This window comes from Lepidothrix coronata, unplaced genomic scaffold, assembly GCF_001604755.1.
Source record: "Lepidothrix coronata isolate B3197 unplaced genomic scaffold, Lepidothrix_coronata-1.0 Scaffold260, whole genome shotgun sequence".
In the NCBI taxonomy this organism is placed as follows: domain Eukaryota; kingdom Metazoa; phylum Chordata; class Aves; order Passeriformes; family Pipridae; genus Lepidothrix; species Lepidothrix coronata.
In genome coordinates this window covers 731,226-757,823 of record NW_016690440.1, presented here as the reverse complement: position 1 = coordinate 757,823, position 26,598 = coordinate 731,226, and the positions used below count along the sequence as shown (strand labels likewise).

At 56.9% G+C, this 26,598-nt stretch overlaps 1 protein-coding gene across 14 annotated transcripts in view; it reads left to right on the top strand.

The window, feature by feature from the left end:
• Positions 1–26,598, top strand: part of CHD6 (chromodomain helicase DNA binding protein 6) — an 89,023-nt gene that overhangs the window by 52,395 nt on the left and 10,030 nt on the right. For 9 of the 14 annotated variants that reach the window (XR_001878180.1, XM_017835577.1, XM_017835574.1 and 6 more), the window contains 26 exons: positions 193–310; positions 1,444–1,530; positions 1,745–1,894; positions 2,200–2,321; positions 2,954–3,197; positions 3,631–3,807; positions 4,673–4,816; positions 5,564–5,819; positions 6,312–6,522; positions 7,033–7,228; positions 7,754–7,918; positions 8,319–8,498; positions 9,706–9,816; positions 11,200–11,402; positions 11,806–12,008; positions 15,491–15,650; positions 16,253–16,342; positions 17,309–17,412; positions 18,035–18,164; positions 18,426–18,486; positions 19,172–19,229; positions 19,868–20,087; positions 22,114–22,322; positions 23,422–24,957; positions 25,539–25,687; positions 25,970–26,176. Coding sequence is in view for 13 of the 14 variants with exons in the window: in XM_017835577.1 (XP_017691066.1) it covers positions 193–310; positions 1,444–1,530; positions 1,745–1,894; positions 2,200–2,321; positions 2,954–3,197; positions 3,631–3,807; positions 4,673–4,816; positions 5,564–5,819; positions 6,312–6,522; positions 7,033–7,228; positions 7,754–7,918; positions 8,319–8,498; positions 9,706–9,816; positions 11,200–11,402; positions 11,806–12,008; positions 15,491–15,650; positions 16,253–16,342; positions 17,309–17,412; positions 18,035–18,164; positions 18,426–18,486; positions 19,172–19,229; positions 19,868–20,087; positions 22,114–22,322; positions 23,422–24,957; positions 25,539–25,687; positions 25,970–26,176 (5,491 nt within the window). In the remaining variant the exon portion in view is untranslated. The remainder of the gene's footprint in view (positions 1–192; positions 311–1,443; positions 1,531–1,744; positions 1,895–2,199; positions 2,322–2,953; positions 3,198–3,630; positions 3,808–4,672; positions 4,817–5,563; positions 5,820–6,311; positions 6,523–7,032; positions 7,229–7,753; positions 7,919–8,318; positions 8,499–9,705; positions 9,817–11,199; positions 11,403–11,805; positions 12,009–15,490; positions 15,651–16,252; positions 16,343–17,308; positions 17,413–18,034; positions 18,165–18,425; positions 18,487–19,171; positions 19,230–19,867; positions 20,088–22,113; positions 22,323–23,421; positions 24,958–25,538; positions 25,688–25,969; positions 26,177–26,598) is intronic. The other 5 variants (XM_017835581.1, XM_017835573.1, XM_017835572.1 and 2 more) reach the window with 4 other exon arrangements.

The window sequence follows — 26,598 nt, the reverse complement described above, 5'->3', positions numbered from 1 at the left end:
GAAGCTGCAGCATCTTCACTGCTTGGTCTTGGCCTGATCCTGAAAGCCACAGCTTTCCCCAGTTTAGGGTGCCATAGGTGTGGGTTGGACCTTCTCTGGATCACCAGCAGATCCCTGCTGCTCTGTGTGGTGGATGGGATTGGGACCAAAGGCCTTTTGGTCACATTTGGTGACTTTTTTCCTCCCCTACAGCTCCTATCTCCACTGTAAGTGGGCAACTCTGGAGGAGCTGGAGAAGGACCCCAGGATCTCCCAGAAGATAAAGCGCTTCCGGAACAAGCAGGCTCAGATGAAACATATTTTTACAGAGGTGAGAGCAGAGCACAGGGAGGAGCAGTGCACGACCCTGAGCCCAGGGCAGGGGCTGAGCAGGCCAGGAGCTGAGTGCTGCCCCTGACACCTCCCTGCCAAGGCCAGACCAGTTCCTGGGCCAAAGGCACCAGGGCTAAGGCTGAGGGGGTGTGACAGTGCCTGGACACCTGTGGTGTCACTGCCGGAATTATGAGCAGGGTGACAAGTGACACTTGCCAGGCATTGCCAACTACGGAAGCGTTGCTCAATGGGAGGGAGGGCACCGTGTGGGTCTGGGGGTGCTTCTGTGGTGGAACAGAGATGCTGTGGGAGAGAGGGAGCTATAAATATCTCAGCTTAGAGCAGCTCCTGCCTGCTCTGCTCTATAAGCAGATTAATCTTGCTTAGTATGAAAAGTGTTCTATAATTTATCTTGGTGCTCCAGAGATAGTTGTTGAATCTCCTCAAACTGCCCCTTACAAGTGTAAATCAGGCCAGTAGGCTATGAAAATTTCTCCATTGTAGCTGGAAAGCTGGGGGCGTGTGTCAGATTTCTCACTCTCAAGTCTGTTTGTGGTCTTTGTCAGGATGCAAAGAAAAAGCATGTGTTGGAATGCACTGTACCACTGACAATTCATCAAGGAGCACATGCTCTTTTCCTGTGACTAACTGGGCTTGGGGAGTTGTGAGCATAGAAGCCTGTTTTTTCTCCTTCCCAAGTGCTAGGCCATGTGTCTCTCCGAGGACTAGTGCTAGGTGGGGCAAGAGGGAGGCAGAGTCAGAAACCATGGGGTCACCCCTTGCAGTATGGCTCTGTGCTGTGGCAATCACAGCTCTGGATGCTGCACATCAGCTGGAGCAGGCAGCTCAGGGCTTGTACCTTGGGGCCAGATAGGCTGGAGAGGACATTCCTGCCTAACAGCAAGGGCAGCATAAAGCCTGTGACTGCTCTAAAGGAAGAGCTTTGCCTTCCTGTGTCCTCCCTGTCCAGAGACAGATGTCTGTACCTGCATCCAGGGCACTTGGTGTGCTGCACACAGCTAGCATCATCCTGGGGACAGATGCCCTGCAGCTGTTTACTCCTGCCTGCCATCTGGTTCACCCTGGAATCACCTTGAACTTACTCTCCCTTTTTACTGTTTGCTGTCACAGCCTGATGAGGATTTGTTCAACCCGGACTACGTGGAGGTAGATCGAATTCTGGAGGTGGCTCACACAAAGGACCCAGACACTGGGGAGGTGGGTGGCTGTATCACTTTCTTGCCCCTCGGAGGGAGGGAGACAGACTTGGCAGGAGGCCCAGCCCCACAGTGTGCATTGTGGGTCATCTCAGAGCATGCTGAGCCTTCCCAGCCTTTCCTTGTGCAGCCTGAATTCCTGAAGACCCTTGACACAGGGTAGGTGGAAGGCTTCTGACCTTCCCTGTCTCTGAGCCTGACTCTCTGTGCTGCAGGAGGTGACTCACTACCTGGTGAAGTGGTGCTCGCTGCCCTACGAGGAGAGTACCTGGGAGCTGGAGGAGGATGTTGACCCAGGGAAGATTAAAGAGTTTGAAGCCCTCCAGATCCCTCCTGAAATCAAGCACATGGTAACGTACCCAGAGGTAACGTACCCAGTTGGCAGCTCTCTGCCCTGGCAGCTCCCTGGCACAGGAACTGGCTGTGTTGTGCCATGGTCCAGCAGTGCTGACCTTGTCCCTGGTGCTGCAGTGCAAGCCCTGTATTCTCCCCTCCGAGTGGGTTAGTTGTCAGGGTCTGAGGGTGGGCTCTGGAGGCCAGGACCTTGCTGTGACTCAGCTGTCAGGGACTGCTCTGAAGTGTTGTCCCGATGCACAGCCCCAGCAGCAGGATCTGGCCTCTCTGGTCATTGGCCTCTCCCATGGATCTTGCTCCTGCTCTCCCCTCTCAGGAGCGCCCAGCATCTGAGTCCTGGCAGAAACTGGAGAAGTCCCGAGAGTACAAGAACAGCAACCAGCTGCGGGAGTATCAACTGGAGGGAATGAACTGGCTGCTCTTTAACTGGTATAACAGGTGAGGAGGGGCTGGGGGCCTGTGTTCCCAGGAGCAGTCCTGCTAGCAGCAGGCCTTGGTGTGTGCTGTCATGGGAACAGCAGAACTGGGGAGCAGAGTGGACAAATGGGCCTGACAGAGCAGCCACTGAGTCCTTCAAGTGCTGGAGCTGGCAGGCAGCTGCCAGAAAAATTGGGTTTGCTTTAGCTTTGCAACTGAGTCTTTAAGAATGTTTCTCCCTAGAAAATGCTGATGAGTCTTGGAGGTAGTAGGGCTTAGCTATGGGTCTAAGATACACCTGATGATTGGTGTTGGCCAGGCTACTGGTGACCCCAAGTGTGGCAGGAGGGCAGGAATGTGAATGTTCTCAGCTGCAGCAGGCCATCAGATGCATCTTTCCCTGGCTCTTGCGTACCTGAAGAACAGCATCTTTCATGCTGACTTTGAATCCATGATCTTGCAAGAAGTTGGATGGTCAGGCTTACCCAGACAGGTTTGGGCCACTATACCAATAGTGGCCAATATACCCCACCCTCCACGCTGCAGGGTCAGAGAGGTGTGAGTAGAAGGGATGTGCCTGACATCCCATCGAGGAGTTGGCGACAGGGTGGCTCTCAAGAGCCACGTTCACCTGACGCTGTCCGTCTCTGCAGGAAGAACTGCATCCTGGCTGATGAGATGGGGCTGGGGAAGACAATCCAGTCAATCACGTTCCTCTCAGAGATATTCCTGATGGGCATTCATGGCCCCTTCCTCATCATCGCTCCTCTGTCCACCATCACGAACTGGGAGCGGGAGTTCCGCACGTGGACGGAGATGAACGCCATCGTGTACCACGGCAGCCAGATCAGCCGCCAGATGATCCAGCAGTACGAGATGGTGTACAGGGACACACAGGTGAGTGGCACACACGGCATTCCCAGGATGCATCCCCAGCCCTGACTCCCTTTACTTGGGAAGCATTGAGCTGCCTGAGAAACTTGTTGTCCCCTGGAGAGGGAAAGGTGACCTTTTAAGAACTCTTTGCTGGCGTGGCCTCAGGGTGCAGTATGTGAGTGAACAGCCCCAACTCATGCAGAAGGGGGAAGGTACAGCAGAGCCCCAGCCACAGTTCTTGTCCAGGCCTATGTGTCTGCTCTGGAGCAGTGTCTAGTTTGGAGACAAAACAGCCTGTGGCTAGCAAGGAGGCTTGCAGGAACCTACCCAGTGCTCAAGAGAAATCATTCTGGGGAAATCCCTGCTCAGAGCCAGATACTGATACTGTCAGACAGAGGGTCTGACAGTGTCCTGCTGCCCTGCAGGAGTCAAGCTCTGGTTTCTGTCTCTCTAGGGTAACCCTCTCCCTGGGATCTTCAAGTTCCAGGTGGTTATCACCACCTTTGAGATGATCCTTGCTGACTGCCCGGAGCTGAAGAAGATCCAGTGGCGCTGTGTGGTCATTGACGAGGCACATCGCCTGAAGAACAGGAACTGCAAACTCCTGGAGGGGCTGAAGCTCATGGCCCTGGTGAGCATGTCCTGCCTGGGATTCACCTGGGAGCAGGGTGGGCTGGAGATGGCCGTACTGAGCATTCAGATGCCACTGTCACTGGCTCAGGCCCCATGCCAGGCTGGGGGAAAACCATCCAGGTCGCTAAAGCAGTGCCAGTGAAGGGGGGCCCTTTGATGGACAGGGCACTGGTGCCCTGCAGCTATCACAGACTCCTTCTTACTGGAGTGGAATATTAACCCACAGCAGACCTGGGAGGGAGAGCGTTCTCCTTGAGGGATCACCCAGTCCTCACGTCCCCAGGTCTTGGGGTTGTCTCGACCCCATCTCCTTTCGTTGCACATGTACCTACATGATGAACCTCTAATGAAAGCTCCCCCTCGTTCCCAGTGCACAGTCATACCTGCCCCTGTTCAGGCTGGCCCTGGCAGCAGGTCCCTCCTGCCCCTTGGTATGGCATGGCTCTGGGCCATGTTGCTTCTTGTTCTTCCTGAGCCCTGAAGAGGGACATTCTGCCCCCAGCTGCACGGGGGCTTGGGCTCTGTCAGTGTCCCCGTCTGGCACCAGCACAGCCCCGCCTGAAGGTCTTGTGCCAGGACTGACGCCTGTTGGCAGTGTGAGATCAAGGTTTTGGCTGTTGTTGCTGCACAGAGCTGGACTGGAACGTGTCCAGGGAAGCATCCTGGGAGCTACAAGACAGTGTGGTGTGGCTGTGGCTTGATTAGGGCTGTCACCATGCCCAGGGGAGCCTTTCAGCCTGTGTGTGCTCCCAGGTGACCCAGAGTGCTTCTGAGGCTGGAAGACAAAGAGCATTGCACTCTTAGGACACTTTGGACCCAGCCAATGGGTCTGAGCCCTCAACCTCTTTTCTGTGTGTCCCCAGGAGCACAAGGTTCTGCTGACAGGGACTCCCCTGCAGAACTCGGTGGAGGAACTCTTCAGCCTCTTAAATTTCCTGGAGCCACAGCAGTTTCCCTCAGAGACAGCCTTCCTGGAGGAGTTTGGAGACCTGAAGACAGAGGAGCAGGTACCTAGAAGAGTCATGCTGGTGAATGTTGGCGCAGGCCACTGGGACACCTGATGACCAAACCAGGCATGCTCTGAGGCATGTGCTTCATGGAAGTGGATAGGGCTCTTCATGGTGGGAGAAGCAAAGTTGTGACAGAGCTCCCAATGCTGCTTTGGAGAGAGGAGACCAGCCTGTCCCAAGGCAGTAGTCTCTCTCCCTGCTGCCTTTGCACCCTTGGGCAGCATAGCTCACCTGCCTCTCCCACCTGGTCTGTCCCTGGAACCAGCAGGAGTGTAGGGGGAATGGGGAGGTTAGTAAGTCAGTTGTCCTTGTCAGGTTCCCATGGAACTCAGCCTTCCTCCAGAGTTCCTCTTGAGTGTGGGTCATGGGAAGCTGCTCAGTCCCTTGGGCTGTCCCTGCTGCCATTTGAATGTGGGAATTGCACAAAGATTGTCATTCTAGGAGAGCAGGCACAGGCATATGAAGCAACCACCACCTGCTGTCCAAACTCTCAGCTCTCCTCCTGCATCAGACACCCAAGGCTGCCAGCAGCAGAAGCATGTGCAGTTCATGGTACAGGACTGGTCACTCACACGCCTGCCCCAAGGATGCCAGCCCTTGAAGTCTTCCTGGCTGGCTGCTGAGCAGCTGCTCCAGGGTCTCTTGCAGTGGGTTCACAGCCTGGAGGGGCTCCAACGTCGCCTCCACTGTCCCCACGTGTTTGCCATGTCGGGAGGGCAGTGAGTCTCTCTGCTTGCTCTGCAGGTGAAGAAGCTGCAGTCCATCCTGAAGCCCATGATGCTGCGACGGCTGAAGGATGATGTAGAGAAGAATCTGGCACCCAAACAGGAGACCATCATTGAGGTGGAGCTGACCAATATCCAGAAGAAATACTACCGGGCCATCCTGGAGAAGAACTTCTCCTTCCTCTCCAAGGGTGCCAACCAGCACAATATGCCCAACCTCATCAACACCATGATGGAGCTGCGCAAGTGCTGCAATCACCCCTACCTCATCAATGGTGAGGGCTGTGCACAGGAGGTGTGAGGGGACACACTGGTATCACTGCAACATTTACTGCTCACTGCCTGCAGAACTTGCCCATCTTGGGGGCCAGCTCAGGCCTTTGTGCCATCTGCTGATGGTGTGGCTGTGAGCCCAGCACAAGGGTACAGTGATCTGCCTTGTTGCCCTCCCAAGCAGCCCAGCTCCCTGCAAGAGCTGCTTGCTGATGGGCATCTCAGGGTCTTGTGAGGCTCACTGTGTTCGGGGGTGTTCTGACACAGGACCCTCTTCAGCATCCCAGCCTGACTTGTTCTGACAAGAGCTGATGCAAGCCCTGAAGTTTAGTCACAGGAATGGAGGGTCTGCTGGAGGTCTCTGGGCAACCTCCCTAGCTCTCACTGCATGGGTTCTGTTCCTTGGGTGCTCCTTTGCTGCTGCCCTGGGTGGGAGGCTGGGGGAGCTGCACTGCCAGCCTCACCAGGAGCTCACATCCCTTTTCACCTGGCAGGGGCAGAGGAGAAGATCCTGGAAGACTTCCGTAAAACACACAGCCCAGAGGCACCAGACTTCCAGCTGCAGGCAATGATCCAGGCAGCCGGGAAGCTGGTGCTCATTGATAAGCTGCTTCCCAAGCTGATCGCTGGTGGGCACAAGGTGCTCATCTTCTCTCAGATGGTGCGCTGCCTCGACATCCTGGAAGACTATCTCATCCAGAGGCGGTTAGTACAGGCTCCAGCATTCACCACAGCTCCTCCACGTCACCTACATGCACTGTACATAGAGTGGCAGCAATGCAGGGTGGGGATTTGGCCATTCCATGCCCATGTACCAATGGACTGGAGTTACTGGCTACTGCTGGTGGGTGCAGAGACCCCAGAGCTGAGCAGCTCAGACCTGTCCATTCTGCGTAGCCCAGGGCCAGTCCTCGGAGAGACCAGGTGGAAGTAGGTAGGACCCTTGGTCCTGGTTCCCATGAGCCCCATATCCATGCACCATGCATGGAGTTGTGATGATTTTGCCATCATAAGAGGCACGACTTTCAGGAACAGCCAGAGTGCACACAGGCTGATGGGGCCTGAGCCTCCACCTGGGCACAGGTTCTGCCAGTTAGTCTCAGCTGCCTGTGTGCCCACACTCAGCCCAGGGGAAGGAGCAGGAAGGAGTTTAAAAGCCACAGCCAGTTCAGGCTCTGCCATGACGCTGCTCTCCCCTGTCCCCCTCTCGAGCAGGTACACCTACGAGCGCATCGACGGGCGGGTGCGCGGGAACCTGCGCCAGGCTGCCATTGACCGCTTCTGCAAGCCCGACTCGGATCGCTTCGTGTTTCTGCTGTGCACGCGGGCAGGGGGGCTGGGCATCAACCTGACGGCTGCTGACACCTGCATCATCTTCGACTCAGACTGGAACCCACAGAACGACCTGCAGGTGATGGGCCGGGCTGGGCCAGGCTGCTGGGCGGTCCTGTGGCACAGCTCCTGTCGCTGGTGCCAGGAGGGCGGGGCGGGGCAACGGCTGTGCTGGGCACAGGGTACCATGCTGGGAGAGCCGGCAGGACTGCAGGCAGAGGGGACAGGACACGAGGGAGGTCACGATGTGGCTCTGAAAGTACAGATGAGCCACAGAGCAGGCAACACTGTGTCCATAGCTGGTGTTGGAGTGGGTGCAGTGTTGTGTGCCTGCATCTGCAGAGAGCCACGGCTCCAGCCTGAAGCCTGTGTCCTTGGCCTGAGGGTGCTGCGATCACCCATTTCTGCTCCACAGCCACGCAGGCTGTGCCAGAGCCAGAACCCTGCCAGGTCAGCCACAGGCATGGAACGAAGATGCTGTGGTGGGTAGGAGCTGGCTGTGGCTTGGATGGGTGACTGTAGGTGCTGGTGCGGGTGCCACAAGCCACATGGTCCCCATCCTGCTGGGCTCCCTGTGCTGACACTGTGCCCTCTGCTCTCCCAGGCTCAAGCTCGCTGCCACCGGATCGGGCAGAGCAAGGCGGTGAAGGTCTATCGCCTCATCACCAGGAACTCCTACGAGCGGGAGATGTTTGACAAGGCCAGCCTGAAGCTGGGCCTGGATAAGGCTGTGCTGCAGGACATCAACCGCAAGGGCAGCACCAACGGGGTAGGTTGGCTACCTGAGTGGGGTCAGGCGGCAGCTGCTGCAGGAGAGCTCTCCTCTTCCAAGTGCAAGTCACTGCCAGGTTGGAGCAGAGACTGGGCAGGCTTTGGGGAGGGAGAACCCAGTCCCACACACTCACACTGCTGCTGATAGCCTGACAGGCTATCCCTGCAGTGCCACAGGGTTGGCGGACACATGATGCTGTGTCTGGGGTGGCATGGACTGAAATTCCTGACAGTCCCTCAGGCAGCATTTTGAAGTGACCTCTTTGCTGTAGCAGCAGCAGGTCTGGGTTTGCTTGAGGCGTCTCTGTCCTCCTCCTGGAGCAGAGGGAAGAGCCTTCTCCTGCTGTGCAGTGTCAGGGTTGCTGGCCAGGTTGGTGATGCCCCCGTGTTTTTGGCAGGTTCAGCAGCTCTCCAAGATGGAGGTGGAGGACCTGCTGCGGAAGGGTGCCTATGGTGCACTCATGGATGAGGAGGACGAAGGGTCGAAGTTCTGTGAGGAAGACATTGATCAGATCCTCCAGCGCAGGACACAGACCATCACAATCCAGTCTGAGGGCAAGGGCTCCACCTTTGCCAAGGTATGCTGTGCTCCATCAGGAGGGAAAGGGGGATTCCCCTCGAGGGGTGGGGGAGGAGGACACACTGGGAGCATGCAGGGCAGTAGCAGTGGGCTGATCTCCTGCCTGTGTGCAGAGACATGTCTGCATGGAGGCCAAGCTCTCCTGTCCCGCTGTGCCCAGGAGTGAGACCTTGCTGGGACTCCACAGCAGGTGTGGTCTCCTGTCTCTCTGGTGGTCAGCACAGTGTTGAGGAGGGGGCCACCAGCCTGAGTGGATGATGGGAGGCTGCCTAGGAGGGTTCAGCACTCCCTTTGAAGTTGGCTCAGGCTAGTGAGAGGCAGAGCAGGGCCTGTGCTCCAGGTGCCAGGCAGCGTCCAGGTGTGCTCTGTCCCCAGGCTGGAGGTGCGGATAGATGCAGAGCTGCTGTCATGTCCCAGCAAGGTGGAGGTCTTGCTCCTCTCATGGGCTGAGGGCTCCTTGCTGTGGCAGCAGACCATGCCCAGAGCTAGACTCTGCCCAGGGCTGTGTGGGCAGGGTCAGGCCTCTCGTAAGGGAGGATGGATGAGTTCAAAGCCTAGATGAGATCCAGACCTGAGCTGGGCTGATCTTACTCATGGACTGAGCTTATTTGATCCGAATCTGTCACCCAGCCAGACTGGTGCAGCCTCAGTGTGGTGCTTTGACAAGCAGAAATGTGAGTGGAAACCTGAGCCGCCAGTGGTGCGGAAAGGAGCTATGGTACCTTCAGCGCAGCCAATCTCTGTCTCCAGCCTCTCTCTTCTGCTGCCATGAGGCCTGGCTCTGCAGGAAGACCCCCAGAATGGTGGCAGGGTCCAGCTCCTGGGCTGCACGATGCCCAAAGCCAGGTGCTGCTGTGCCATGGGAAGCTGTGTGTGGGGTCTGATGTACCCCCCTGAGAGAGCCCAAGGAGCCAGCTCTGTGCTGTGCTCGTGGCTAGTGTCTGCTGGGGGCTCTAAGGGCCATCTATCCCTCCTCATTTTGCATAGCTCAGACTCTGTTTACAATAGGTCAGGCAGGACTGTAGATCAGAGCGGTTCAGCTCCCTTAGGCGAACAAAGAACCCTCTAGCACATGTCAGCTTGGAGTGCAGCACCCCACAGCAGTGAGACCGTGTGCTCAGACAGGCGTGGGGGGAGATCTCTGTGTGAGAGAAGGCACATCTCGATGGTGGGTTGCACTCCGTTCACTCTTCTTTCTCTCCCAGGCCAGCTTTGTAGCATCAGGAAACAGAACTGACATTTCCTTAGACGACCCCAACTTCTGGCAGAAGTGGGCCAAGATAGCAGAGCTCGATACAGATGCCAAGAACGAAAAGGTAGGATCCAGTTTGCAGTCTGTGTGCCCTACAACTGATCTGACACCACGTGGTGTGGTCTCCAGGCAGGAGCTGTGTGCTTCTGCTGGGCTCCTGAAGGGATTGGTGTTGGGCATCAAGAATTACTGCAAGGGAAGACTGACTCACGAGTTAAAGACCCAATTTATGTAGCCACATGTTGGTCTGTGTCTCCCTGATATTCAGGCTGCTCAATCTGTGCTCCCAGCTACTCCCAAACCTGGCTAAGAGGCAGCAGCTGGGGCAGCATGAGAGGGGAGGAGAGGATGAAGGAACCAGTGCCCACCTGTGAGCCCAGCAGGCTGGTGTGACTGCCTGTCATGGGGCTGTGCAGAGTTCCCCACAGCACAGACAGGCATGAGTGCTACCTGCTGCCAGCCACAGGGGTGCAGGCAGCCCAGGCAGCTGGGGTGGGGCTCCAGCACGGAGCAGTACCAGGACAGTCCCATGCTGCCCTCCAGGTGCCACCTCTGATCTCCCAGTTCTCCGGCTGTCTCTGCAAGGCCAGAGACCTTCATTAGAGCAAAGGGGTTCCAAGTGGCAGCTCTTGCTGTGGCGGGGGATTGGTGGGGTGAGCGAGGCTCTTTCCACTTTGGGGGATGCTGTGTAACTGTTCCCCAGACCAGCCCAAGTCTGTGTGAGCCCTTGTACCCTGGGCGGAGGATAGCATTTGGCCTCTCAGCTCTGGAGGAGGCCTGGAGAGCTGATTTGAGTTCGTGTGCTCCAGCCCTGGAGCTCCTGCTTCAGCAATGCCATAGAGGTGGTGTTACACAGTAGGAGGGAGGCCCTGCAGCTCTGCAGAGCTCCCTGCTCAAGCAGAAGCAGTGGAGTGAGATGACTCCGTGTGTGTCTGTGTGTGTGTCCCATGTGCCTGAAATCCAGGCAGACTTAGGTGGCATGGATTCGTTCGATAGGGCGGGGGTAAGGAGGCAGGTACATGCTATTTAATTTCAGATTGCTCCCTCCTGCACTTTCTTGCAATCTGCCTTTCCTCTTACAGCCCACCTGTCCCCTGACACAAAGATTACACCTCCTTCAGCACAGCACTTGGCACAGGCGGTGCTGGGAGGGCCAGGAGTGACTCAGAGCTGAGTCAGCTGCTGGCTGTCAGCAGTTTGGACCCAGAGGGGCTGATTTTCAGCTCATCATCATTCAGGCTGAATTTTGTCCTGGCCAGGAGTTGTCTCGTGTGCAGGCAGAGCTGCAAGCAGGTGATTTGGAGCAGGTATCCCAGTGGGATGGTTAGCCATGGGACTGGCAAGCCAGGAGCCAGAGGTGTGAGCAGAACCAGTGGCAGCGGGGAGAAGAACGTATACAAGTTTTTCTGCCTGTACCTGAGCACGTTCTCTGCTCTGTCCCTCCCAGGAGAGCCTGGTCATCGACAGACCCCGGGTACGGAAGCAAACCAAACACTACAACTCCTTCGAAGAGGACGAGCTGATGGAGTTCTCTGAGCTGGACAGTGACTCGGACGAGCGACCGACGCGCTCGCGGCGCTTTAACGAGAAGACGCGGCGGTACCTGCGGGCTGAGTGCTTCCGCGTGGAGAAGAACCTGCTCATATTTGGGTGAGTCTCACCCCTCCCAGAGACCATGGCCGCAGCCTCCAGCTGGCCAGTATCTGTGGGCCATTGGCTACCCCAGCCACTTTTTGTCCATCCTGCTTGCAGAGTCCCCTCCTTCCAGCAGTGACCTCCCGGGTGGGACCTGGGCTATCAGCAAATGTTTGGGATGGAAGGAGAGTTAGAGGGACAAAGCATGAGCTGACAGTTGGCACTTCCAGAGTCTGCTCCTGCCTCTGCCCTGTTCTGTCTGGCAGACCTCTCTCCCTCTCTGCTCCTGTTATGTGTGGGAAAAACACCCCTGTCCAGGGGCTAGCAGGCCCATGCCCCTCGGAGAGCTCCTGGAAAGAGGTGCCAGCAAGATCTCTCTTTGCACTGGAGTGTTTACTCTGTGTTCTTGCTGTTTCAGCTGGGGACGCTGGAAAGATATCCTAACCCATGGGCGGTTCAAGTGGCACCTGAATGAGAAGGACATGGAGATGATTTGTCGGGCCTTGCTGGTGTATTGCGTCAAACACTACAAGGGGGATGAGAAGATTAAGAGTTTTATCTGGGATCTCATCACGCCGACAAAGGATGGCCAGAACCAGGCTCTGCAGAATCACTCAGGTATTGCGTGTTCTCTCTGCCATTGCATCTGTACTTGTCACCCTGTGCTAGCCTGTGGGACCAAGGCTGCAAAATTCAAAGCTGATGGAAACAGTCTGCAAGTGGTTGTGCTTGAGCACTGTGATTCTCTCACAGACTTCCATGGACCTGACTTCCACACTGACCCTCAGAGCCAGCAGCAGGGGCTGGCTGAGTGGGGGAGGCTGTTTCCTGTCTCTCAGTGCCGTGGCTGGTGCAGAGAGAGCCTTGTGGTGGGAGCAGAGGTGCTTCTAAGTTTTCTCTGGCCTGTGAGTGCTGTCGGGGTTCCCCTGTTCGGTGAGACACTGGGCAGCGAGCTCATGGGGTGCTGGTGACCGTATGAACACATTGGCTGTGATAGGTATGAGGGTACATGTTCCACTCGGAGCCCTGACGTGCCCGGCTGTTCCTCGGAGCCACACAGGACACAGCATGGATGTTGTTCAAGGACTCTGCTTGTGCCTCTGGGCAGCACTGGTAGCTGTGCCAGGGAAAGCTGAGTGTGCAGCTGAGCATCCGTCTCACTCCATCTCCAGCTTATGTTTCCCCTTGCCATGGTGCTTGTCCCAGACATACTGATCTTCGGTGCCTGACCTGATGGGTGGAGGTGCAACGTTGGTTTGTCCTGAGACCCCTGCAGAGTCTTCCCCAGGTGATACTGCCTTCTCTCACTGTGTCTAGCAGGACCCTTGTCCCAGGTCTGGCTGTGCCCTCTCTGCTCAGAGACCTCACTTGCTTATTTTCCAGTGTGTGTGAGGTCCATGTGTCACACTACAGATGTCAGATCTGTAATTGCATCTGTGTTCTGTAGGGTGGAGGTTCCCAGTTATCCTCAGCTTCAGACAGGTCACCCAGAGCCTTCCCAGCCCTGCTTTCCTGCTGGCTCTGGCTCTGCTTCCCTAGTGGACACTGCAAATTGGTCCCCCCGCCTGCAGCTCAGTGGCTACTCTTTGTGGGCTCCCCTAGAGCCCCACCCTGCAAAACAGGGCCTTTATCTTTTATGCTGTGACCACAGAGTGGGTGCTGGCTCCCTGGATCAGCTTGGGGGGTTGTGGTCTGGGACACGTGGTCAGGGCCTGCTGTGTGTCAGAGAGCTCTGGCTGCACAGTGCCTGCATCCTGTGGCTCTTGGGACAGAGGAATGGGGCTGGGGGAGGCTGCGGCGTCCCTGGGGGAGTCAGAGCCCAAAAGCCATGTGCTGCTTGTTCTGCCCTTCTGATCTGTGGCACAAGGTGAGTAGTGAGGGGGCTGGGGCTCTCCAGACTGCTTTTGGCATCAGGGAGCCAGGCTGAAACCTGGGACTCAGGCGGTGGAGCACAGGGAAGGCTGTTCTGTAGTGGTGCTGCTGCTGAGCCCCAGTTGCGCAGTACTTGGTGCTTAAAACCCAACGTCACCATTTCCTTCTGCCTGGAAATGTCTGGCTGGGACTGCTTGAGAGAGCAGAACAAGAGTCAAAACCAAACCAGCTGGTATGAGTGGGCTTGATTTAGATAATGCCAAGTAACAAACAAGTCATGGTTTCAGTGGAGAGTCAGGATTGCTTGTAGTGCAAGAGCAGCACTAACATTGGATATTGAGCGGAGAAGCGACCAGGAACTTCTGCATCAACTCTTCAGAATGGCTTTTCCCACCTGTGAGACCTCCACATGGTCTTGGCTAGAGGAATGACACCATCCAGCCTGACATCAGGAGCTGGAGGAGAGCAGAACCCTGCAGTGCACAGCAGCCTCCCTGGGGAGCCCTAGGTACCATGTCTGCAGAGAGCTGACCAGGCGAGACATGCCCTGGGCCTCCCTGATGTGCAGAAAGCAACAGCAACCTCCAACCCTCGCTAGTGCATCCTGGAGCTGTTCCTTCTCAATCCCTTATCCATGTGACCATGGGGGCTGAGCACAGCACCCAGGCAGCCCAGCTCAGAGCTCTGCTGATCCAGCACCATCCTTCCTTCCATCCTGGAAGAGGCCAAGCTGCTGAGGAAGCAGCATTTGCCCAAAGGCCAGTTTGGTGTTGGAGATAGGAACCCTGGTGCCCACCTGGTGCCCCACCTCCAGCAGCCACCCGGGCTGCAACCCTTGTCCTGTCACGGAGCTGCAGACCTTATGCAGGAGTTGAGGACATGGTGATGCTCTCTCTTCTTCAGTGGACCAGACAGATGGGACAGAACTGCTCAGGCAGTCTTTCCCTTTCACACATGGGCAGGAGAGGATGTCTGCAGGACCTCCCTCAATAGCAGCTGCCCAGAGAGGCAGCTTATCCCTCTCCGAAGATTCCAAATAATAATGACCCCATGTGCAAGTTTCGAGCTGGCTTCCCGCCAAGTCCCCGAAACCCGACAAGGACCTGCTTCCCAGAGAGGGAAGAGAAAAAACGACCTAAGCAGCCAAAGCTATAGCAAAATATATATATATATTTTTCATATGAGACAGATATATACAATGAGAATACTATACACCACAACTCCAGAAATCCCAAACAGCTCCCCAAAAGGGAAGAGGGGGAGGGGGGAAGGGAAAAGGACAAAAAGGGACAAAGACCGAGCAATCAACCAGCCAACCGAAGGTAAATTAGCAAAATCTCACCACTTCCCTTTGAACAAGCAGGATGGCTGGACACGGCCCAGCGCTCTCCCCTCACGCGTGGCAGATAACAGCAGTCACTGTAGGCCTCAGCTCCAGATAAGTCAGACCGAGACAGGGACCCACCGTTCTCGAACCTCGACGAAAGGAAGAGAGCGAGGTCCCTCCTGCTGGCCTTATTTATATCTCCAGTTACCTAAAGGAATAGCATGGAATACTTCCGTGATCACCTTCCTAGTTCCTTCCTGGTTACAAGCTGGTCTCCAGGAAGGCCTAGAGTGAAACCATCACACCCCATCAGGAATTGTTTCCACATTCTGCTGTGAACTCACATCTTATTTCAAGGTTGAAATGTGTTTCATTTTCAGCTCCAGCCACTGGATCTCATTTTATCATTGTCAGCCAGATGGGACCGCATTCCCTTTCCCTTTGGTACCTTAGCCCCCTGCACTGATCTGGTTCCCCCACAGCCCTACTCCTAATGCACAGCATAAGAAACAACCCTTACAGATCAGATCCACAGGTCTGCTGGTATTTGATCATTTGGGAACTTCTTATTTGAACTCTTGTCCCAAATCACTGTCCCTGTAGGGTGACCTTCAGAGATGGCTGCAGTATCTAGAGAAGGCTCCAAGAACTGGGTCCAGGACCAAGGTCGCTTCCATGTTTCTGTGGGATATTTTTATACATCAAGGGGCCATGTTTGCCCCGTGCACTTCCACCTCCTTGGCCTTCCAAGCTGCAGCTAGGAGCTCTGCATGGCCTCCTCCAGCTCCTGGCTCTGCTGCCCTGCCTCGCAGCCAGTGCTGGCCGTGCCTGGTGGCAGTGCCCGGCTGTGCCTGCGGTGCCCGTGGTGCCTGCGGTGCTTACTGGCTGCCACTTGCTGTTACAGGTTTGTCAGCACCAGTGCCCAGAGGCAGGAAGGGGAAGAAGACGAAGAACCAGATGCTGCTTCCCGAGATAAAGAACGCGGACTGGCTCGCCACCTGCAACCCCGAGGTGGTCCTACATGATGACAGCTACAAGAAGCACCTCAAACAGCACTGCAACAAGTGAGTCATAGAATCATAGAGTAGTTTGGGTTGGAAGATGTTAAAAAACATCTTGTTGCACCCACCCCTGGCCATGGGCAGGGACACCTTCCACTAGACCAGGTTGCTCCAAGCCCTGTCCAACCTGGCCTTGAACACTTCCAGGGATGGAGCAGCCACAGCTTCTCTGGCCAACCTGTGCCAGGGCCTCACCACCCTCACAGGGAAGAATTTCTTCCTAGCATCTAGTCTGAATCTCTCCTCTTTTAGTTTAAAACCATTCCCCCTTGTGGGAGCCCACACCAGCTCATGGAGACAGTGGGCTGAGGGCCTTTAGCACTGGGAGGGTGGGAGGGAGCTGCAAAGGGCTCACAGCCCACACAGGATCCCCATGTTCCCACTGCTGGACCTCTCTTGGATTCTCCTCCAGCTCATGGGAGCCGTGTCCTGAGCAGTGACCCTCTGGCCAATGGGCCCCACCAGGTCACAGGGCTGGGCACTGCTGTGTGACGCTGCATGGCTGGTGCCCATCCTGCTTTAAGGAAGTGGGTCCTTCCACGTGGGGAAACATGGTGTCAAGCAGGTTTCCCTGGCCTTGCTGACCTCTCTACCACCCGGGACAGGGTTCTGCTGCGGGTGCGAATGCTCTACTACCTGAAGGCTGAAGTGCTGGGGGAGGCTGCGGATAAAGCCTTTGAGGGGACCCCTGCCAGGTAGGGACCTCACGGTGAACCCCCTGCGAGGCTTCTCGGGCTCGAGCACTGCTGCAGCCATCCAGCCCAGCCACGTCTGGGTTCACTGCAGCTCCAGGCGAGTTAGACCTGGGGGTCAAGTCCCCACTCAGGTCTTGCTCTGGAAAACTTCACCTTTAGACAGCCACTCTACCTGCTCAGGGACTGCGGCCATGGCAGCCCCACTGAGGCAGCTCTGAGGCTGCAACACTAGCCCGGAGGTGGTGGGGACTTTCAGGGACACCCTGCAGGAAAATGGCTCTGTGTGCTGCTTGACAAATGGGCCCTTAATCCAAAGTGGGAGTCCACAAAGACTGCTCCCAGTCTCAGGGCCAGGCCTCAGAGCAGGGCATGCCTCATCACTGTGACTACAGTCCCTTCCCAGCACTGGGGACAGTGGGACCCACAGGCTCTGTAATGCCACTGAGCCTGGAGCCTGCCAGCTCCTGACCTTTCTGCAAAGACTCAGCTCTCTGTGTTTCACAGAGAAGTGTGATATGCTGAGCTTATATCCTAATTTCCGCAAGCGGGGGCTGCTGCCTTCCCCAGCACAGCTCCATCAGCACAAGTTTATGCAGTGAGACACTGTTCTTTTGGGGCTGGTAGGTGTGAAGAGGTTTCCCCCCAGAGGTGCTGTTCAGGTCAGATGGGATCTCCAGTCCTCTGATGTTGCTTGGGTGGGATGGGAGAGGGGCTGGGCAGCCTCCCCGTCACTGGAGAGAGAGGAGCAGGAGGGCGGTGGGTTGTGGTGGGACCAAGGCTCCAGCTCTCTGACCCCAGGGAGATGTGTGCCCACATCATGCTGGGGCCCCAGGCCAATATTCGTTAGCTGTCCCCAAGCCAGCAAGCGATGGCTTCTGCTTCCTCCTGTCCCTTCTGAGCGGCGCCCAGTGCCCCTCAGTGTCTGGTGAGACTGGGAGAGGGGTGTTCATACCTTGTCTGCCACAGGGAGCTGGACGTGCTGCTGCCAGACATTGACTACGTGGAGATCCCAGTGGACTGGTGGAACGCTGAAGCTGATAAATCCCTGCTCATCGGTGTCTTCAAACACGGTGTGTAGCCAGCTGACTGGTGGGTTGGTGTGGGAGGGAACGAGTACCTCCGGTACCTGGAGGGGACATCACGTCAGTGCGAGGGGGCAGAGCCATGCGCTGCAGCCACACAGGGCCAAGACAGCTCTCCCCAGGTGCCAGCAGCATGTTTTGGGCGGGGGGGATGGACAGGCACCCCACGCTGCCCAGGGTGGCCATGCCGGGCCTCATGGCAGACTCTGGTTTGCCATGAGCAGCATGCAGTTGCCACCTCAGGGTGAGGAGGAAGGCACAGAGCTTTTCCTGGCCTTGTCATGGAGTCCCCCTGCACTTTGAGGAGCCACAGGGCTGTCTGCCCCAGCTGCACCCCACATGGGTGCTTGTGCACAGCTCTGTGGGTGCTGTGCTGCTGCAGGGGGTGGGATGGGAAGGCTGACCTTTCCCTTTTCTGCTGCCCAGAGAAGAGCCATTAGCAGCTTTTGGGGGAGGTGTTCAGAATTTCTGGGGTGAGAATTGCTCTCACAGCAGCATAGAGGGAGTTAAAGCCAGGTGGGGAGCTGTGTCCCTGGAGGAGGTTTTCCCAGACCAGGCTCAGGCCTTGCTCTGTGCTGTCTGTCCGTGTTGTGACGTGCGGCGGTCGCAGGGTACGAGCGGTACAACGCCATGCGGGCGGACCCGGCGCTGTGCTTCCTGGAGAAGGTGGGCATGCCGGACGAGAAGCTGCTCTCTGCCGAGCAGGGCGTCAGCGACGGGGCACAGGACGCTACTGAAAGGTGGGCAGGGGATGGAGCCCAGCTCTTGTGGCTGTCTGGCTCACTCCTGGGGGCAGTGCAACGGGACGAGCTGTGCACAGGGAGGAGGGAAGGAGCAGGCTGTGCCTCTGAGCACAGAGGGGAGGCCAATGGGGAGCTGGTCCCCAGTACCAGGTGGAAGGATGGCATGAGCACCAATTCTCCACTTCCTGCTGCTGAGGACTGGCACAGCTACGGGGGCTGTGCTGCCGCTACCAGGGACTGATTCACTCTCTCACTCAGGGGCAGCGTGGAAAAGGAAGAGAGCAATGGAGAAAAGCTGGAGGGGCTGCCAAAACAGGAGGTAAGTGGGATTCCCAGTGTTGAAAACACATCTGCTGCTGCCAGGCGTGTCCTGCTGTGCTGCAGGCTTGGCTCCATCGACTCTGCTGCGGGGCACTGGGAGGCCAGCATGGCTCGTGCCCCTGCTCTGCGCTGCCGGTGCCCCATCCCGTCTGCATTGCCTCTGCTCCCTGTGCCTCTGTGTGTTATATGTGGACCTGGGCAGCATCCACCTCGTGGGGAACTGAGGGGGATTGAGGGCTGGGGATGCCCAGGGGTGCTGGCTCTCGCACTCGGCTTCAGCAGCCCTGTGGGGCCCTGTCAGAGGAGTCAGGGGCATCCTAAAATAGCCCTGGGTAGAGGAAGAGCAGGGAATGAGGCAGCACAAGAGGGTGCAGGGTTTGTTTGAACAGCTAAGGCTGTCACAGTGCTACTGTCCTGGGCAGTGGCACTACATACAGCCTGTGTTACTGTGGTGGACCTCCTCACCAGGACCCAAATGGGCAGCACTGCCCCTCTGAGCTGTCACCTCCCCTGTCCCTGCTGCTCTGATCCCGTGCACTGAACTAGCCAGTGACTGCAGCCCGAGGGCACGGGGCACACGACCCTGCCTGTTCCACCACCTGTACCCTGCTAAGGATGGGTGGGCTGTGGGTGTGTGGCATTCTGTGTGGGACTGAGCCCTCTCTGATGGTTTCCTTCTGCAGGACATCGTGGCTGCTGGGGTGGGTGAAGCCAGTGAGAAGCGGGACGAGCCAGCGGCAGGTGAGGCCATGTCTCTGCAGTGCAGCACGCAGCTCCCCAGGGCTTGGCATGGCAGAGCTGGAGCACTGTGCCAGGCACTGGGTGGTGGGCAGGACACACTGCTGGCCGGGGGGACACACTGCTCTGTGTTAGCTCAGCCTGGAGCTACCTCTCGTGCAGAGTCACAGCTGACCCGAGGTGGGCCCTGTGGCAGTGCAGCTGGGGTGCCAAGTGTTTCCAGCCAAAGCTGCCCAAGGTGACTAGAAGCCATTAGCCTACCCTTGTCCATGCAGTTGCCTGCATGAGATGAGTGTACAAGGTCTCTGCAGCAGGCAGTGCTGGCACATGCCACGAGCTGGCCGGTCCCACTGCTGAGCAGGGAGCTGCAGTCCTCTCCCATGCATGGCCTGGCCCAGAGCCATCATTCCTACCCTGGTCTCTGCCTCTGAGCTCTCTGTGAAGGAAGCTAAGACATGGTGAGGCTGTGAGCCAGCAGGCCTGGGGACAGTCACCATAGTCCCCCACTCCTGACTGTGATCCCTGATGCACCCCACGGGAGGGAGAAGGTGGGAGGAAGCTCTTGGAGCTTGTCGCAGGGACATGGGAACCTGTGGCTTTGCATGTGCACTAAATACTAATGTCTTTGCTAATGTTTGAAGCCCAGGATGGCTCTGACTCAGACAGATCCTGCTGGCCTGTCTCCTCTGCTCTCACGGCCAGACTGCGGCGACTCGTCACCGTCTACCAGCGCTGCAACCGCAAGGAGCTGCCTCCCCGCGCCGAGATGCTGGTGCCCGGTAACCATGGCTACTGGCTGCAGGAGGAGATGTTCCGGAGAGCCTCTGAGGTGGACTCGGTGAACAAAGAAATGCAGAAAAGGTAATGCAACAGAGAGGCTTTTCCAAAGCTGATTTATCCCTCTTGAATTCCTTGCCCCCCTGAACTGACCCAGGTAAATGTCGTCACAGCTGTCCGTGCAGCTGGCTGCCCAGGGAATGGAGTCACGGGGGTCCTTGCTGGGCAGGGAATGCTGCTTCCAGCTGCAGGAGCCTTGCTGCTCCAGCAGCCAGCCCAGCCCTGGAGCAGCCTCCAGTGCAAACTAGAGTTTGCAGGTAGCAGATGGTGAGACTGAAAAGAAGTGAGGGGACAGCTCTTCAGGTTCAAATCCAGTGTCTGCTGGGACAGGGTCAGCCCCAGCAGAGCGGGTGCTGCTGAGCAGAGTTGTGCCCTTGGGACACACCAAGGGTGAGGGTGACAGATGAGCGCTGTCACAGCCTGTGAACGATGCCTTTCTGACCCTTGTGGTTCTCATGCCACTGCCTTTGCCTCCTGCTCGTGGCCTCAGGAGCCCTGTGGTGACATGTCCTGGTTGTGCTGTGCTCCCACTTCATTTGTGTCCCAGTAAGTGGAAGGGTGGTGGGACTGTGGTGGGACCGATCTGCAGAAACTGCAGGGCGTGCACAGAGTGGTGCTGCTGCCGTCGCTGCCGGTCTCCAGTGCAGCCCCGGGACTGGGGCTCTCTGTGGTCACCAGCCCTCGATAGCTTTGTCTCCTGTGAACCTGTCCCCACAGCAGGACCCCACGTAACTGCATGATATCTGTGCTGCCCTGTGCTCTGTTCATGGCCTCCTTGTATGGAAGCTGTTCCCATTCCTCTGTCTCTGCACTTCTTCTAGTCGTACCATCCCCATTTCGATGTGGGGGCATCAATGGTTGTGCTGTGGACACCACAGCAGCCTGGTACCTCCTGCTCTTTAATTCTCTGGGCTTCTTGTAAAGACCTCCCTGCAAGAAGAGAGGTCTTCTTACAGGAGTTTCCCACCAGTCTTTAATTTGAAGCCTTTCGACAAACTCACCGTTGGGCTCCTTGATTTGGATCATTAATGTATTTATTAACTTTAATCATGTTATTCTCATTTTTTAAATGAAACATGACTGCAGAGGGCTCCCAGCCCCTGGGAACAGGGGTGGAAATGCTGGTCCAGGTATATTTTGGGCAGCTGTGAGTGCTGTCACCCTGTCTGCTCTCCCTTGACATGTCCTACCTGCTTGCTGGTGCTGGCTCAGAGCTGCAATTCAGAGAAGCTGAGATTGGACTTGAAGCTTTCTTCAGCCCTCAGTGCTCCCTTTTCTCTGCCCTTGCCCTGCCATGTGCACCCAGGTCTGTTCTCCGTGGCTCTTTCTCTGTGCTCTGTTTGCCCAGGGCTGTATTTGCCCAGGACAGTCTTCACTATCTGTCCTGGATTGTTCCTTAGAGTGATCCCCACGAGGTGAAAGCTCAGAGGGTCCAAGCCAGTTGTGCTCTAACAGTGCTGTAACTGAACCCCCTCTATCACTACAGCTGCTTTCCTTCAGTGGGGAGGGGGTGACACCCACCCCTGGCACCCAGGAGTCCACAGGAGTCAGCAGGGCAGATGGTGTTTGTTACTGGAACTCTTAACAGCAGCAAGCCCTAGTCCCAGTTTGCCTCTGGAGGAGGCTGGATGAGAGCTGTCTGCAGATCCTTCCTAATGGCTGCAACAGAGAATTGGCCTTTCCATGGAGGTCATGAAACAGCTTGACGTGGCAGGAAGCGAGTAGGTGGGATAGGTTTGTGCCTCCACTGAAGCTGCTGGAGCCTGTGCCCTGTTGGCAGCACAGCCAAGGGCTGCACTCAGGTTTATTGAAACAGCCAAGGGGATTTTTTTCATCTGTGAATCGAGAGCCAGAGGGCCCATGGCCTCTGCTCCTCTTCCCTGTGCACCATTGGGCAGAGGATCTCAGGTTCTGGTGGTCTCCCTGACAGCTCCCCCCAAAACTGGTGGTCGGTAACTAGATAGTGCCTTTGAGCCTCTGCCTGGTGCCTTGCCTGTGCTGGGCCCAGAACGTGTCTCAGTGGTGTTCCTGTCTCCTCCCTGCCCCACAGGTGGACCAGGAGGGAGCAGGCAGATTTCTACCGCACTGTCTCCTCCTTTGGGGTTATCTATGACCAGGAGAAAAAGATCTTTGACTGGTCCCAGTTCCGAGCCATCTCTCGACTGGAGAAGAAGACGGATGAGAGCCTGGAGAAGTACTTCTACAGCTTCGTGGCCATGTGCAAGAATGTCTGTGGTCTCCCTCTGTGGAAAGAGGATGGTGAGTGGAAATTGCACAGCCTATGGAGTGCTAATGGTAGGTCCATGTAGAACTGATCCCACTGCTCTCATGGAGCAGTAGAGCAAGAGAGGAGTTTCAGGGACAGTTGGAAGCACTGAGATGCCAGGCAGGCCATGGGCTTGCATCAAGTCATGCATTTCTGGCTGCCTTGTCCCTGCCAGATACCGCCTCCCCAGCACAGTGGGAGGGTAGAACAGCCCTGTGGGCTCCAGCCCCTGCTCCCCCAGATCTCTTGGAGCTCTTGAATAAAATCACAACCAATTCTATCCAAGACAGCAACCTCTGCATGTGAGAGACAAGTAGAGAAGCAGCGCACACAGCAGCACATCTCCATGCTAGAGCTGGGGGTTATTTGGGTGAGCTGTATTGCTGCTTTACCTCCGAGCATCTCTCTCCACTGGCACTGGACAAAGTCCACTCCATGCCCATGCTGCCTGTGGAGCTCTGTTGCAGGGTAAAGGGAGCCTGAACCCACTGCAGCCTGGCCAACACACATCCATTTTCCTCGAGTGCTCTGCAGAGACCCTGCATTGTCACTGAGCAGGACATGGCAGATGAAAAGCTGCTTCAGGGCTATTTAAATACAAAGTGATTTGCTTCCAGCAGCAGCAGAAAACGTTTTGCCTCAGACCTGTCGAGGGGTCTGGTCTCAGGTGCAGTTCCTTGCATGTGTTTGTTAGTGCCTTGGGTAGGTGTTCCTCATCAGAAGAGCTGCACAAGCTGCCCTTCCCTGAGAACAGGCTAAAGGGCTACCAGAGGCTCAGACCCCTGGGTGCTGCTCCACCAGCAGGTCCAGGCAGCTCCAGCACTGCTGATGCTGATGGAGCAGAGCTCAGACAAGACTCTGAAATCCTCTGCAGCTTGTATCACTCTTGATCCAGCTGCTGAAGTCATGGGGTTTTACTCCCACGTGTGAGTAGGAAGGTGATGAGACTAGAAAAAGACAGTGGCTACAAGCACTGGCCGCACCTCACCTGCAGTCTGAGCAAGAGTTAAAACTCACCTTGCTCATCACTGCCCCTGAGGAGCTCTCATCAACCAGTGTAATGTGGCCTTGACTTTGGTGTCCCTGCTGTAGGTCCTCCGGACCCCGACATCTACGTGGAGCCCATCACAGAGGAACGTGCTGCCAGGACCCTCTACCGCATCGAGCTGCTGCGGAAGGTGCGTGAGCAGGTGCTCAAGTGCCCCCAGCTCCACGAGCGGCTCAAGCTGTGCCGGCCGAGCCTCTACCTGCCGGTGTGGTGGGAGTGTGGCAAACACGACCGGGACCTGCTGATCGGCACCGCCAAGCATGGCCTGAACCGCACCGACTACTACATCATGAATGACCCCCAGCTGTCTTTTTTAGATGCATACAGGAACTATGCCCAGCATAAAAGAACAGGGCTCCCGGGCCCAGAAACCCTGTGCTGCCTTTACCAGACTAATTCCAAACTCTACAGTTCCCCTCTGTACAGCCAGGTGGACCGGACCTGCGAAACCCTGGAGAATGAAGCTGAGAGTCAGATCAAGCTGGAAGCTGTGGACAGCACCATGTCCCAGGCCGGAGGCAGCACACCAGATGCAAACTGTGAAACGTTCATGTCTGAAGTCCGAGACATCATTTCCAGTAACTACGATGAGAGCTCACTGCCAGAGTCCTTGGTGTGCATGATGTACGACGAGAAGGGCTGTCACAGCGAGCAGAGCTCCGTCGCCAGAGACAGCCCAAGCTGCACAGAGGTCGGAAGCAGCGTTGCCAAACTCTCCGAGGGCAAGCTGGAGGGGGATGAGGATCCATCCAGCTGCGATGCAGACACCATGAGAGAGGTTCCCTTCCTCAAGGGTTTGCAGATGGGCTCTGACCGAATGGACAGTCAGAACGAGGAAGCTGAGCCTTCACCTTCCACCCCTGAGAGCAACCGTTCGCAGAGCGTCCCGGCCGAGCTCGGCAAAGCCTTGGAGCAGAAGGGAGCCCTCACCAGCCCGGTGACAGGGCTGCCCGAGCACGGCACTGTGGAAAGGGTCCTGAGCATGGGGCTCTACGGTCCCAGTCTCCGTAACTATGAACTAAAGGTTCCTCCTGAGCAGAGGTTCATCAGTCTGCTGCAGGAAAAAGGAATGGAGGCAAAGTCGGGGCCAAGTCAGAGCCACAGCGAGGAAGATGAGGAGGAAGAAGAGGATGATGATAACTCTGAGGCAGCAGCAGATGCTGTGGATGGCTTGAGTGGTCCCAGGACCAGGGCCAATTGTGACCCTGAGGCTAATGAACTGGGGGGTGAGGAGCAGAGCTCTGGCCTCCCCACACCCGAGGACACTTGCCCAGAAAATGTGAGTGGCGAGAAGGAGCCCCTGGGACTGGGGGAGCCTGGGCCAGAAGGCAGGGAGGACCGTGGCTTGGATGAGGAGAGCACTGGGCAGCACTCACCAGGCCAGGCTCAGAGCCAGCCCTTCAGCCTGCCCACACCTCTGCTGGGGACCTCAGGTACAGAGCCCCCCCAAGCCGGGGGGGACGCCTGGGGCCGAGGGGCAGGCTGCACAGAGGTCCCACACACCGAGCCCCAGCGTGTGAAGCAAGAAGAGTGTGAGAACAGAGATGAAGGGGAGAAAGCCAGCAGCAGCCAGAGTCGAGGTACAGTCCTGAGAGCTCCCTCAGGTTGATAAGTCACGTCTGGCTGGGGTAGGAAGGACCTGCTGTCCTCTCTGCAGAGCCAAACCTTGGGGCTGCCCAGCCCCTGGAGTGGCCTCTCATCTGCAGGAGCTGGGGTCCCTGTAGCTGCTGTAACTGGGGGGAAAAAAGGGTTGGGGGTTACATTTGCCAGCAGGGCTGGCCAGAACTCTCCACCCAGCAGCCCTTCTGCCATGAGCATGCCATGGAATGCAGGACTCCTTTCCCTTCCTGCCCCAGGGTGCGCAGCTCCTTTTGGAAGGGCATGTGCCCTCCCCTTCGCCCACTGGGGTATGAGGATGGTCAGGGATGGGGGCTACTGCAGTACAAGCCCACCAGACTCAGCCCAGAAGAGTCGTGTCCCTTCCTGAGCAGCTTGGGCCATCTGCCCTGACCCTGCTGCTTCTCTTGGTGACTGTTTGGGGAGTGGAACCTTAGTGGAGCCAGCTGGGTATTGGGGTGGGAAGGTGTGAGGAGATGTTCCCACCTCAAGAAGGAGAGAAAGGCAGGATGGTGAGGGGCTCTGTTCTCCTTCATTTTCTTAGATGGTCCAGAGAAGTACTTAGAGGAAGAGAACAAGAGTTCTGCTTCTGTCCTGCCCGGGGAGATCGATGACCTTCAGGATGCCCGAGCACCGACCATTGCCCAGCTGCTGCAGGAGAAGACACTTTACTCCTTCTCTGAGTGGCCTAAGGTGAGGTTAAAATGAACACTGTATCGAAGTGTCCTGTGTAATCCTGACTGGCGGTGGCTCACACAGCCCCAGCTCTGCCTCCTGCTCCTCCGCACACGGCTCCCCACAGACGCTCTGACTGAGGTGCTCTTCCCAAGCACGGGTGCCATGGAGATGCTTGCCACCAAAGCAGTTTCCTGCTGAGCTGTGATCACCTGGGCTGGACTTGGCTTTAATCCTGAGCTGACGTACATTGGTCAGTCATTCCAGTCTCAGCTTGCCACTGTCCGATTCTGTTTCCAGGACCGTGTGATCATCAACCGCATTGACAACATCTGCCATGCCATCCTAAAGGGCAAGTGGCCTTCCTCCAGCCAGCAGTTTGAGGCACAGAGCCTGCTGACAGCCCCAGCCGTGGCCAGCAACGCTGGCAGCAGGAGCAGCTTTGCTGAGTCAGAAGCCCCTGATCCCAGCTTCAATAACGGAGTGTTACTCTCACAGGTACAAAAGGTGAGGGGGCCCCTCGGGCAGTGACAGGCTCAGGACTCTGGTGGGAGCCATTGCCCAGAACTGCTCAGGAGTTTCCCAAGTGGGGCCTCTTGGTGCCACTTGCGGTGTATAACACGTGGCTTAAGCCACTTGCTCCCCTCTCCTGGGTGCTCCTGGTGAGCTCCCTGTGCTTTCAGCCCCCCTGCTCCTCTCCTGGGAAGGCAGCTGTTCTCGCCAGTTCTGCAGCCTCTGCGGCCGTAGAGCTTCCAGAGTCAACGCTGGAGCTCCCGACACGGTCAGAGGGAAAAGCGGACGCTGCCCTGGTATCCCAAAGGAAAGGGTGCAGGAGAAGGCACTGCCCCATCAGGTCCCCAGCTCCCAAGTCCCAGTGTCCCGGTCCCCAGTGGTCACACTGGACAGAGACAGAAGCTCTGTCTGGGCCA